Source organism: Aquarana catesbeiana, linkage group LG02 (assembly GCF_042186555.1).
Source record: "Aquarana catesbeiana isolate 2022-GZ linkage group LG02, ASM4218655v1, whole genome shotgun sequence".
Taxonomy (NCBI): domain Eukaryota; kingdom Metazoa; phylum Chordata; class Amphibia; order Anura; family Ranidae; genus Aquarana; species Aquarana catesbeiana.
Window position 1 is genome coordinate 337,350,437 of NC_133325.1, and position 13,969 is coordinate 337,364,405.

The 13,969-nt window shown below is 38.5% G+C and overlaps 2 protein-coding genes across 4 annotated transcripts in view; one reads left to right on the forward strand and one right to left on the reverse strand.

Moving 5' to 3' along the window:
* FRMPD4 (FERM and PDZ domain containing 4) overlaps positions 1-13,969 on the forward strand; it is a 608,500-nt gene that overhangs the window by 62,333 nt on the left and 532,198 nt on the right. The window lies entirely within an intron of this gene.
* LOC141129903 (macrophage migration inhibitory factor-like) lies at positions 4,112-4,603 on the reverse strand. The gene has a single exon (XM_073617940.1). It carries the CDS (start codon positions 4,580-4,582, stop codon positions 4,235-4,237), a length of 348 nt encoding a protein of 115 aa, XP_073474041.1. The 5' UTR covers positions 4,583-4,603; the 3' UTR covers positions 4,112-4,234.

Consider the following 13,969-nt stretch of genomic DNA (forward strand, 5'->3'; position numbering starts at 1 on the left):
TAAAGTGGAAGTAAACTTCCATCTTTTATTTTTACCTGTAGGTATGCCTATAAAAAGGCTTACCTACAGGTAGTGTAAATATCTCCTAAACCTGTACCATTTCGGAGATTTTTACATTACTGGCACATGCACTCTGAAGGAACAGCCACCCGTGCCATTCCTTCAGAGCCCTGTGCTGTGAATGGCAGCTCCTGCACATCATCGCAGCTCCAGCAAGTCACAGAACTGGAATCCACGAACCCAGAAGCAAGACGGGTGAAGATGGGAGCCCCTGCAGCACTGACTTCTCAGTGCGGGAGGGCTTCATTTTAAGGTAAGTTTAACATAATGTGCTAGTATGCGATGCATACTAGCACATTATGCCTTTACCTTGCAGGTTACCAAAAAAAAAGGCCAGCTGTTTACAACCAATTTAAAACTGAACTCCAAGATCCACCTAACTTTCTCCTGTGTCCATGCACAGTAAATTGCCATAAAAATGTTTTAATTAGTCTCCTACTTACTTAGTAATCCTTGATTTTATTCCTTGTGGGCTCTTGACTTGCAGTTGATATTTCCCATCTGGCCGGGTGCTTGAGGGAGTGTAAAATTAAACTATAATTCCTATGAATCATTGTGGATGTAGCAATGTTGTGGATTTTCTGTATATGTTGGAGGTGTCTGGAGGAGTTCCCTAAGTCATTGCAAACATGTAGCTGCCAATCAAGTGCAGATTGTACCTGCGTACTATAAACAGGTAACAGTTGCCTAATGTGACCAGTTTTATGAGGGTGACCAGTTTTACTGCATGGAGGTAATCCTGGAAAGGCAGAAAGAGAGCATGTTTGGAGGGAAAACATTCCCAAATCTACATTTTAAAACAAGATGGAGAGCTGTTTGGGAAAAGCTATGCCCATGTCTTGCATATCCTAGAAATTGCTTCCTCGCTAAAGTTCAGCTTTAAAACTCATTTATTATCTCAGATGTATAGAATACTGATGGAGATGGGGGGCTTGGAGCACCTCCATTCATTGGAAAATGGGAAGAGGAGTTGGGTATACGATTGGAAGAACAACAAGTGACCAAAGTGTTGGGAGCTGTTGTTGAGTGTGGTATGGAATTTAAATTAGGATCTCAGTGTTTTGTTCAGTGCCTCCAACCTTACTGTAAAATTGTGAATTTTGTTCAGGTAATCAGTACATACCACAATGATTTCCTGAGTTCATTAATCTATGGGGAATTCTTACCAATGTGTAAATATCTCCCAATAAAATTAATGAGTAAATAATTTGACTTTATTAACTTACAAGTATAGTTACACAATTTCATACAGAACTGGGATTTCTGGTGATTAATATTTCACACACCTTATCAAAAATATCAACATGGAAATAAAACTATTTTTCCTAATGTATTTACAAATTACTCAGGGGAGCCCAAATGGCTCTGTTAGAAAAATATTTGCGGTAATTGTGCCTTACATTCAAGAACACAATATCCCTTGTCGCTCGGGGAGACAGTCCTCTGAATTTCTCTGGCTGGAAGGAATGCAAAGTATGTCTCGCGGAGTCAAGTATCTTATCACAGCTTAAAAGGGGAACATATTCAACAAATTATAAGTACTTTGAGTAGTTCCAGTAACAAGGTCCAGCAAGATGGGGAGTGGTCAATTATAAGCAGGCTTCTTGATTGTCTAGAGGGTGTAGCCGACGTGTGGGTCTGTGATCACCTCTCTATGGACCTCACATACTATACAATCTGGGACAATAAGCTCATAAAATTATTATAAGCTCAACCCAGAAGCTTTGGCTTATTCTCCATTGGTTGGAGAACTCTAATTATTTACCTGGTGAGCTCAGGTAATATCATTTTCAGCCACTAGGTGTGTCTGAGGGTAAAAAGATGTGTTCTAAACTATTTGTTAAAAGAAAAATATGTTCTCTTTCATAATGGGCATCTACCTATATATTGATGAATATATATCTATATTATTCAGGGACTCCGACAACTGGTGCAATACACAATGCGCTCAGTATAATTTTAATTAGTCAATATCACACAAAATGATTGTCTATATGGCTAAATGTATAACTCCTGCATATCCTATGAAGACCTATTTATCTTGGGACAACACATGCTATCTGGGTATTTTTATGTAGATGTGGTCACTATTTACATGTCTTTATAACAATGATGGATATCTTAACACAATTCTTAATTTGTTCTATATCAAAATATTATATTTCTACCTTATGATGGAGTACTCATTGGGTCAGTGGATACTAAAATCATAGTTGCATCTGTGACCTAGAATCTAATATAGAATTTGAATTACTTATAATCATACGTATTTAAAATATCACATGATTTAAATGTTTTCCTAAAGCATTTGAAATGAACCTTGGACAGGCTCAATGAAGATTTAGATACAGGTTTAGCTGTACAAACAATTCCTCCTTTTAGGCAATTTTAGACACATATTCATTATTGGCTGTCCAGATCATGTAACTGTTGTCATTCTGGTGTATCATTAATCTCTCATCTCAGTCATTGTCTGGGTAAAAGAGTCAACATTGGGTTCTTACTAGGGAGGTGATCTCACCCTTTGAAACAATGGGGTTATTTACCCTAGCTTTTCCTTTAATCAAAGGCTTTGTTAGTTGGATCTTAAAACACAAATTTTACCATTGTCAGCTGGCTTCGTGTAAAGGGGGCACCATTGTTCAGGTTATTCTGTTTCAATATCAGTTTTGTATCTTGACTTCAGCTCTCCACTGGATAGGATAATTTAATCACCCTTCTCTGTTGGGGGGGATGCTCTCCTGGAGTGATGACTTCTCAGCTGAAGTCTACATGAAAAATATAATATTTTGATGTATCTCGGACATGACAGAGCGGTACACAATTATGCAACCGATATAAACACAAAATAAATTAATTATAAATGCCTAGCGAGATGGTATATAACCCTTGTGAAAGCTCAAAAATACCAGCAAAGTATATTGCCCCTATGCTGGAGAGGTTGTAATCAGAAAGGTACTATGATGATACATATGGTGGGAATGTACAAAAATAAAGGAGTATTGGCAGGACATACAATGTTATATAAGGGAAATTACAGGAGAGGATGACCCATGGGTATGCTTATTTCATAATACAAATAGTACAAAAAACAATATAAGAGAACCCTGACACCATACCTATTGAATGCAGCCAAAGGAATAATACCTAAAAAATGGTTAGGCCTGGAAAGACCTACCATAAAAGAATGGTTTGAAAGAATAGATTATATATTTAAAATGGAATATCTTAACAGTAGAGAGGAGGGCAAGGTAGAAAGACACAATAGTATATGGGAAAAATGGATAGATTTTAAGAAAACTAAAAAATACACAGAGAAACTGATAGAATAGATGCTAGAAGGAAAGAGTAGAAATGGGGAATAAGAAGAGGAGAAAAAGGGTCAAGGAGACCGACAATGGGAGGGGGGAATGGTTGGTTGGGTGGGGGGGGGGGGGTAGGAGGTTATTACATATATATACGGTACATATACTAGTTCTGAAGAATATTCTTTTTTTTTCAATATTTAATATATGTTGGCTTTGTTATATATAAAAACCAAATAAAGTTGAAATAAAAATAAATAAATATATTTAAAAAAATAAAACTCATTCAAAACTGCATATCCATCTAGAACTATCCTATTCACAGGATGACTGTGCTGCTTTGCAAATTTACTGTAGAATGAAAAGCAATATAAACTTATTACAGGAATTGGAAACATATGAAGTGTTATGTGTCCAGACGAGAGTAGAGGAGAAAATGGTAAACTAGTGATCTTCCCTCATCCAATCACAGAATGCTTGGAATTCAGTGAAAAGAATACAAGGCTTTTTATGACTGGATGGGAGAAGTAGAAGAAGGAGAACAAACAACTCGATCTTTCACTGTACACTAGCTGGAACTTTCAGTTTAAGTGCCAGGGAACAAGAACATTGACATTAATATCTGGCAAAATAAAACTCATAAAAATAATTTTTAGCATCCCCAGCTGTTATCTGGACATAGTTTACAAGCATAAGCGATAACTTTTCTGGACCAACAAAAAAAACATATTTTTTTTATTTACAGATACAGAACAAATCACTTTATTTCATAAAGCAGTTTATTTAACAGGGAATGTACAGAAGAGGAGTCTTGTTATTCTGCTGTGGTTGTTCTTGGTTTATCCAGCCAGAGACACTGACAGATAGAGTTAAGCAAAGGTAGAACTGTTCCAGCCCCCATTAGCAGGATTTAAATTGTAATAATTGATGTAAACCCTGTCAGGGGAGATATGCTGACAGCTGCTTAGTATACCACTTAGTAACTTGGTGTAAGTCTTGTTCTGCGGACCTCCAATCTTGCCAATACTTTTCAAGGAACAAAGAGCACAAGGCTCCGTGGAGCCACCAAAGCTCATCATTTGATCTGGCTGAATATGCACAGCAATGTACTCTGCCAGCTTGTCCATGGCCTTGGCCAGCTGCTCGGTCAGACTACACAGCAGGTCCTCAGGAATGGCATACTTGGGCACATTAGTGAAGAGCTTGAATGTGGGCATGATGTCTCCGTACAGCCGATCAGACAAATGCAGAGAGCAGAGCCAAAAAAATAAATTTTATTTGCTGAAGTTCCACTTTAAGTTCCTAGAACAACAGCAAGCTAATATTAAAGTGGAACTTCAGCCATAACAGTTTGATAACAATCAATGTTCTTTAACCAAAGAACATACATTTAACATTAAGGCCTCATGCACACAGGACTTTATTTAAAGGGGTTGCAAACCCTCACTGTTTTTCACCCTAATGCATTAAGGTGAAAAATCTTTGGTGCTGCAGCACCCCCCCAGAACCTTCCCTTTTCTTACTTGAGCCCGATCGTTCCAGCGACGGGGTCGAGCACAGCAGCTCCAGCCCCTGTCCCGGGTCCTCATTGGATAGATTGATAGTCAATCAAATCCAGTGACACGGGAGCCGGGGGTGGGGCCAAGTCCTGCTGTCTTGTCAATGGACACAGACAGCAGGACTCAGGAGCATGCATGCACGGGTGCCCCCATGGAAAGTGGCTCTCCGTGGAGGCATTTGAGAAGAGGAGGCGCCAGGAGCGTCGCTGGGGGACCCCAGAAAAGGAGGATCGGGGTTACTCTGTGCAAAACCCTAGCACAGAGGAGGTAAGTATGGCATGTTTTTTATTAAAAAAAATGAACCTTTACAATCAACCTTTACAATCACTTTAACTCTCATAGAAGCCAGCAGCATTTTTGCAGAAAAAGAACCGGATGCTTGTAAAAGTATCTAAAGCTTTTACAAGCTTTTAGGAGCTTTTATAGGCATCAAGCTCTTGGACGGTAATTCATTTCATTGGCCAGAATAAATAATTTATTCTGGTCATCGAAATTAATTAATGCTGAAGCACTAATGTTTAGCAGCTTTTAGAAGCTCTTGGAAGCTTCTAGCTGCTTTTAGTAGCTTCGAGCATTTTTTGTGCCCAAACTCTGCTGCTCCTGGATGCACTGGCAGTGTTTTTTTTTTTCCTGCCTCTAAAAGCCTCTAAAAGCTCCTGCCACTAAACGCTTCTAAAAACCTATGTGTGAATGGACACATAGACTAACATGTTTAGATATTTAGATGCGTTTAGAGGCAGGAAAAAAAAGGTAGACGCCCCTAAGAACAGCTGTAAAAATGTCTAGTATGCATGACAGGGGCGGATCCAGGGGGGGAATGGGGAAATTGCTCCCCCCGAGAAAATAGTGAGCGGGTGAGCCAGCAGGTAACTGAGCAGGCTGGCAGGTAAGCGAGCGGACGGGCAGGCTGGTGAGCAGGCCGTGAGTGAGTGAGCAATCATGCCGGTGGGCGGTCAGGCTGGTGAGCGGGCTGGCATGTGACTGAGCGAGCAGGCAGGTGGTCTGTCAGGAAGCCGCTATACATCTAAATATTCAACTGAAGTGACGTTACATAGTGGCCATCTTGGAACACCAGTACTCATTTGCAATAAGCCTAGAGTTAGAAGTCGGCAAGCTGACATCTTTATACACCCACCAGAGTCTTGCTTTTCACAGTTATTTTTAACAGTAAACTCAACTTATATTTCACTATATGAGCTGAGTTTACTGTTAAAAATAACTGTGAAAAGCAAGACTTCGATGGGTGTATAAAGAGTCCGCTTGCCGACTTCAAACTCTAGGCTTACTGCGGACAAGTGTGGGTGTACCAAGATGGCCACAATGCAACGTCACTTTGGTTGCACATTCTGATGGCTTTCTGACATCATCTCTCACCACCCGCCCTGCATCACCGCAGCTCAGCTTTTGACAGAACGCCACTTTGCAGGCACAGGCAGCAGAGAGATTACTTCAACTCTCATTGCCCACCCTCACTCTGGGACAGAGCCACTGGCAAGTGACAACCTGCATCTGGTGGCAGGCGACGGTAGCAAGTGGCACACTCAGGGCTCCCACTGATTCTGTATTATGGTGAGTTGAACTATTTTATTTTAATTGCATCAGGCCTATCCTTGTAAGTTTAACTCTTTTGTGTCTCCCTGGTAGCAGAGTTTGTCCTGTCACCTCTCCTGCTTTTCTTTTCTTCCTAACTAATCTGTGTTCCCGCTACACAGTCTGTGTTACTCCTGTTGCTTTCTCTCCCCTTCATCAATAGTAAAGCTTAAAGCTGACAGATATTTAGCCTCTAGTGGCTCTGATTTTAGGCACAGTGATGAGAATAGAGAGCAACTGAGCATGTGCAGAGCAGGATGAGACAAGACATTACTGGATTTTAAACAATATAGGCCCTTGCTATTATTATTTTACATAGCTATACCTGGGGCCAGCCTGAAGTGATCTATCAGAACTTAATTTTCTGACTAAAGTTCCACTGCAAGAGACCCAGAATGGTGCATTGAAAACTGAAGTGCCACCAAAAAAGCAGTAAAAAATATTGAAAGCCTAACAAGATAAATAAACTTGAATTGCAGCTCTTGTGTTCTTGATTTCAAAGTACAGGCAGACAATGGAGAAACTGAACAATGATAACAATAAAACACTCACTGTCAGGAGGATGTCTGAAAAGAAAACCTTAAAATGTTTGAATTCTGAATAATTTATTATATTCAGTTTCAATCAAATGATATACTACATTTTCTTTATTTAAATTACACATATATCATATGCTCTATTAGAAAGAATTAATCAACATTTGTAAAATGCAAGAGATTCTTTTGTGCATTTGTTTGTATGGTTTTACAAAAAAAGTGCCACAGAGCCCATCATGCCATCTGCAGATAAATTGTTAGCTTTAAAAGACTGTAATTATTTTATGTTAGGGTATTTTTTAGATAGGTCAGCAAAGTTTGTTTTACAAAATCATCTCCGATTTTAGAGAATAATGTTTAATGTTCTATTAACTACACAGATGTTTTATTTTTTTTTTGAGCATTTTTTTTCCTTTTAAAATTTAGTAGCAATTAGTAGAGAGGAACTAAGAAAATTATTAACTCAGAAATCATTGAACTATTATTCTTTATTATTATGGATTGGGTTATTTGTTTTGTAGCATATTAGGAATCCAATCCCCACTGGCAAGCAATGTGATTGGAGAAAATGTTACACTGCTTATCCCTTCAGCAGAAAAAAAATCTAGATAATGAACTCTTAATCTATCAAACAGAATGGTAAATAAGTCCTTCAACTGGAATGAACAACATTTAGAGAATACATAAGACTGCCGTTGAAATTTAAGGATAATAATTAACATAAGGAATTCATTTTATTAATTTCCAAATAACTCCTGAAATATTTTTTTATTACACGTAACAATATACTGTATACAGTATCAGGTAAGAAAAATGCAAATGTTGTCCTTACAATGTAATTTCAGCTTACACTTTTCTTCATGACCCATTTTCAGTCAGTTGGTAACCAGCAATAAGGCTGCAGCTCTATGGTGGGCAATGGACAGGCTGATTTCACCTTCAGTTCCATGTTCTCATTGCAAGAGTACTCACCTGCACTTATACTGTCTTTATATCATTTTATTCACACAAATAGAGCTTTCTTGTGATGGTATCTAATCACCACTGGGTTTTTCATTTTTTGCTAAATAAATGAAAGAAGACTGAAAATTTTGAAACAAAACGCGCTCTTCTTCCTTTTTTTTAAAAAAATTTGCAAATAATTAATTGTTCTTCATAAATTTAGCCCAAAATATATTCTGCTACATTTCTTTAGTGACAATAACCCAAATCAGTGTATATTATTTACTCTGTAGGAAAGTTATAGAGTCCACAAACCAGGGGCGGCCCGTCCATTAAGGGCACACGGGCGCCAGTCCCCCATCCATGTGTCCAGCCCCTTGCAGGATGCCGGATGCATGAATTTCAATGGGGGGAGGGTTTGAAGCACCTGATTAGAGCCAGAGGCTCTAATAGGCTTCAAAATAGGGTGGGCTCAGAGAATACAAACCGAGCCCACCTAGGTGTGTTACAATAGTGAATGAATATTCGCTATTATAACACTGATCCTCCTCCTGGCCAATCAGGAAGTGGGTCTTAAGACCCGTCACCCGATTGGCTGAAAGGACAGGCTATCCTATTGGACAACCAGGTGGAGCCACACTGCAGAAGCCACCGTGATGGAGGAGAGGACACAGGAGCCACTGCCCTCCACCCAACACCTAGATGGGGTAAGTGCCAGACCAGAAGTCAGAGAGCAGAAGGGAGGTGCCGCCAGCCACTCGGGGGGGTGGTTGTTTGCTGCCCCCCCAAGAAAGACCCACCAGCCGTCACTGCCACAAACTATGGTGTACACTGTATATCTGAAAATTGATCAATCCTGATGTACTGACAGACTTTCTCCTTTTTTGAGGCCTGAAAATGCAAAAGACAGTACAAATACCCCCCAAATTATTTTTTTTTGGAAAGTAGACAGTCCAAGGAATTTAGTAAGAGGCATGGTGGGTTTTTTGAAGTTGTAATTTTTTTTGTCATAAATTTTTGGAAAATGATAAAATAAAATGTTTTATTTTTTTTTTACATACTGTCACCAATGCATGACAGCGTCTGTATTTAACTGGTGTAGTGGTGATCAGGGACTGACTGGTGACAGTACGAAAAAAAAAAAACAAGTTTTATAATTCATTTTTATTACATTATTTTTCTTTTTTTATGATCTTCTTTTTTTTTTTTAACACACTGTGACTAGAGCAATATACTGTTACTATAGTAACATTGTACTACTCTGAGGAAGTGATCAGTATTTTTTTTTTTTGTTATACACATTATGTTTGCTTAGAGCAGCGCATTACATTGCTATAAGCAAGCATTTTACTGAAGGAAACTGAATTAGCTGAAAGCTAATCACATGGTACAGATGGGCTGTGATTGACCCTGTCTATACCATGTGGTCAAATTGACCAATCACAGCTAGCAACACAATTGTGCACATTGCATGGCTTGAAAGGAAGCCATCCATTGTGTACAACTGTCATGTGACCTGTTGTGATTCAAAATGGCAGTCACATGGTACCGGCAGCGAGACACGGCCAGTGACAGATAGAGCCACTTCGTGGCCACGTGATCTGCGCATCCTGACAGGATGTCATATGATGTCCAGTCAGGATGGGAAAGCCACTGCCAGACCATCATTTGTCTATAGGTTGGGCTGAGAGTGTTTAATATTGCACTTCTCTCATTTGCTCCCTTTTAGTTTGTTAAATATACAATTGAAAGTTATTTGTTATATCTGTTTGATAAGTGCAAAAATGCCTATTGAATCTAACATAAATCCATTGTAGTCCTGTCCCTTGTGCACTCTGCACTATATTGCTTGGCTACATTATTGCTTGACTTAACAACAGCAGCAGTCATACCCCAATCTGATTCATTACAACTTAATGTGGAACTTTGGTCATAAACTTAAGTCCTGCTGGATCAATTTAGGCTGGTTCTTTTTACAGGTTTGGGTATGGAAAACATTAAACATAAGTGCCTATATTGTTTAAAATCCAGTAATACACTGGCTCACCCTGCTCTGCACATGCTCAGTTGCTCTCTATTTTTAGGCACTGTGCCAAATTTGTAATAGCGGAACTACCGACAGCCTAAAGATTTACTGCTGTTCAGGAGCTCTGGGTTTGAGCAAAATGGCAGCTTCCAACAAGAAGAAACAGGAACAATGCTGAAGGCAATTTGCAGCACATACTAATTTTGGCATAAACATAACTATTATTAATGTGGAATGTATGTTCCTTGCTAAAGAAAATTATTTTTATCAAGTTGTTATGGGTAAAGTTCCACTTTAAAGAAAATATTAAATTTTTTTTTTTAATGTAGAAATAGGATTAGATAGCGTAAACCCCTTAACTTCATACAAAACCGTCTACTGGAAAAACATTTTAATAGTGTAGTTTGTAAGCTTCTTTTTTTCACAGAACCACACTGTATTGTCCTAAATGTTTAATAAAAAACAGAGAACACAAAAACACTTAAAAACCCCAACCCCACATTCCCCAGAGTCCAGTGAAGAGGGGGATTGGGAAGATGAAATCAGTGGAAACGCTGCCACCATGCAATAGGTTACCAAATATGTGGCACTTTCGGGATGTGGTACAAAGAAACTCTTTGCTGCATTTCCTGATGATATCCACATCCCAAAGCGAAGGGCATATCTGCAGGGGGAAAACTTACAGACATAGGCCGCCTGCCTTTCTACAACACAGGGAGAAGGGCAGGCAGCAGTAATTGGAGGAACATCCAGGCCTAAAGTCAAAGACAGGTTTTTGACTTTAAAAAATAAAAAATACTTCCTGCCATGCCACAAAGCTGGGGGAAGGGCAGGCAGCAGCAAATGGTAGAGGGAAGTTCTATGACCATAGGCGTGCGCACAGGGTGTGCCAGGTGTGCCTGGGCACACCCTAATCGCCTTGTGTGGTGCATATTCCCCCCTGTTTAGACCACTGATATTTCATCCCAAAAAAAAATGTTACAAAACAAAATAATTTAAAAAATAATCTAATAAAACTACTGACACTGTCCACTGCCCTACTGACACCATCAGTACATATACACATGCATATGTATTTGAGCTTTGGGGTGCACACCCTAATGCAAGAGGCTGCGCACACCTATGTCTATGACCATGGTGAAGGTCAGGCAGAAGTAAAAGGTTAAGCATTAAATCCTACAGCCATATGCGACATACCCTTTTATGAATCTTCCTTTTAGATAAAAGATGTGGTTTGGAGAAGTTCTGGTGAACAGGGTTATTTTTTACCTTGCCAATGGTGAATGGAGCGGGAGTAAATAAAGTGGCTGGCAAACCATTTCTCTTTTTAGTCTTTCAAGTTGCAGAACAGTCACTTTCCTACAAGTGCTGATAATAAGCCCTTTCTATCCTCCTGCTCCCCCCCCGCAGGTGTGCATATCATTCATTTCTATGGACTTTTAATGCAGCCTTACCCTCCTCCTTCTCTAGGGTGCATAGTAGTCATTTTTTCGGCCTGTTAATCTTCAGTTTTTTTCCTCCTCTCCCACAGACACACATAGCAGCCATTTTATAAGGACTCTTAAAGCAGGCTATTCTACCTCCTCCTCAAGGGTCTATAGCAGCCATTGTTTTTTTTATCATTCCAAATGAGGTTTCTTATTTTAATATTTAGGTTTTTAAAAAAACTTAAGGGCATTGGAATGGGTAGGGATCTAAAGAGGTATTATTGTATCTTGGGTAAAATTAGCATTTTAAATGCTACAGTTTTACCTATCCAGGATAGGGGCTTTTTTTAATGTTTTGACAGTCTTTAGAAAATCAATTCCAATAGGCCTGGAAAGTTTGTGGAGTATAATTTTTTTTGTGGGAAATGTAAAGTTGATTCCTAAGTAGGTTAGCGAAGGCGCGTCCCAATTATGATTTAATTTTTCAATAAGAATGGTAGCCATATCGGCGGTTATATTCATAAGTAGGACAAAGCTTTTACTGTTGTTAATTTTATAATAGAGAACTCTGCTAAATGAGTCAAGTACTGATTGTACTATATGCAAGGATTTGTCGTGATTAGTTAATGATAAAATTATGTCATCAGCAAATAGCCCAATTTTGTGTGTTCTATTACCTATTTTCATTCCTGAAATATTTTTTTGGTGCTAATTGTTTCCACTAAGGGTTCCACCACCAAAGAAAAGATGATGGGCGAAAGTGGACATCCCTGTCTGGTACCATTTGTAAGATTAAAGTTCTTAGATAACATTCCAGAGGTGGAAACTTTTGCTGAAGGTTGCGTATAAAGTAACATAATTGCCTTATGTGTAAATCCCGTAAATCCGAATTTCCCCAGGGTTTTAGAGATGTAGTCCCAATGAACTCTATCAAATGCCTTCTCTGCATCCAGACCTAGGAGCAGAGAAGGTATTTGTCTATTTTCCACATGGTTGATCAGATTGATCATCTTTCTCGTGCTATGTCGACCCTTAACAAATCCCATTTGGTCAGAATTGATCAAATAGGGGGTGATTTGCAGTAAGCGATTGGCCAATATTTTGGCGTAAATTTAATGTCCGAATTAAGCAATGAGATCTGGTCTACAATTTAAAGGTGAAGGTGGGTCCTTATCTGATTTTGGGAGAGTGATTATTACTGCTTCTAATAATTATTTTGGGCAATATTTTGCTGTTGCTATGCTATTAAACAATTTAGTTAAATGAGGTGCTAAAATATCAACAAACTTTTTATAATATCCGTTAGATAGACCATCATTACCTGGTGATTTATGCAATGGGAGGTCTTTAATAACTTTCTGGGTCTCTACCAAAGATATAGGTTGATTGAGCTTGTCAAGTGTATTAGAATCTATTCTAGGTAAATGCACTTTATCTAGGAAAAAGGCAATGTCTTTCAATGTTGGTTGAATAGCATCCCTGTCATCTTTTAAGTTATATAATTCTCCATAATAATCTGAGAAAGCATCCGCTATTTCCCGTGGATTTATCAATGCTTTCCCAGTTATATGGTGTAATAATTTATAATTTTTTTGTGGTTTTTGGTGATGACGTAGTATAGAGGCCATCATTTTGCCTGCTCTATTATTCTAGGAATAATCATTTAATTTTAACTTTTTGAGGAATTTATCATGGTTGGTCAATAGAATGGATCTAAGCTTGTTCCTTTTATTGTTGAGTGTGTTAGGTTTGAATTATTAGGGGATGTTTTATGTTTTTTTTTCAGATTAGATATGTCCTTTAGGAGCGTATCAATAAGTTTCCATCTTTCCCTTTTATCCCTAGATGCCATTTGGATGAGTATACCTCTAACAAATGCCTTGTGAGTACACCATATATTTGTGGTAGAGGTAGACTCATCATCATTCAAATCAAAAAATTCTGTTAGTTTGTTCTTTATTGCAGACATGTACCTCTCCTGAGAAAAAAGAAAAGTATTGTTCTTCCAAAGGGTGGATGTAGGGCCTTGTTGACCTGTCACAACAGTTAAAGTGATTGGGGAGTGATGCGACCAAGTAATATTATGAATTTGTGCATCTGAAATTTTTTGTAAGAGTAATTTTTCTGCAAAGAAGAAATCAATTCTAGAATAAGTTTTATGTACATTGAAAAAAAAAGTATAATCTTTTTCAGTAGTATGCAAACATCTCCATGGGTCATACAAATCCTCTTCAGCAAAGATGACGCCCAGGCCTAGTCTATTTGTGCGGTCTCTTTTAGTAGTGTCTAAATTTGGATCCATTGGAACATTGAAGTCTCTGCATGTGATGAAATGACCTTTCCGTATCTTCTTTACTTTTTTCAGGATATTCTGGATAAACTTTTGTTGATGTTTATTAGGAGCATAAATATTGGCTATCGTACTGTATAAATAGTATTGTCTATGGAAGCAACCACAATAATGTAGCAGCCTTGGTCTTCTATTACAGAGTCTAATAGCTGGAACAAGACTATTTCCTTAATT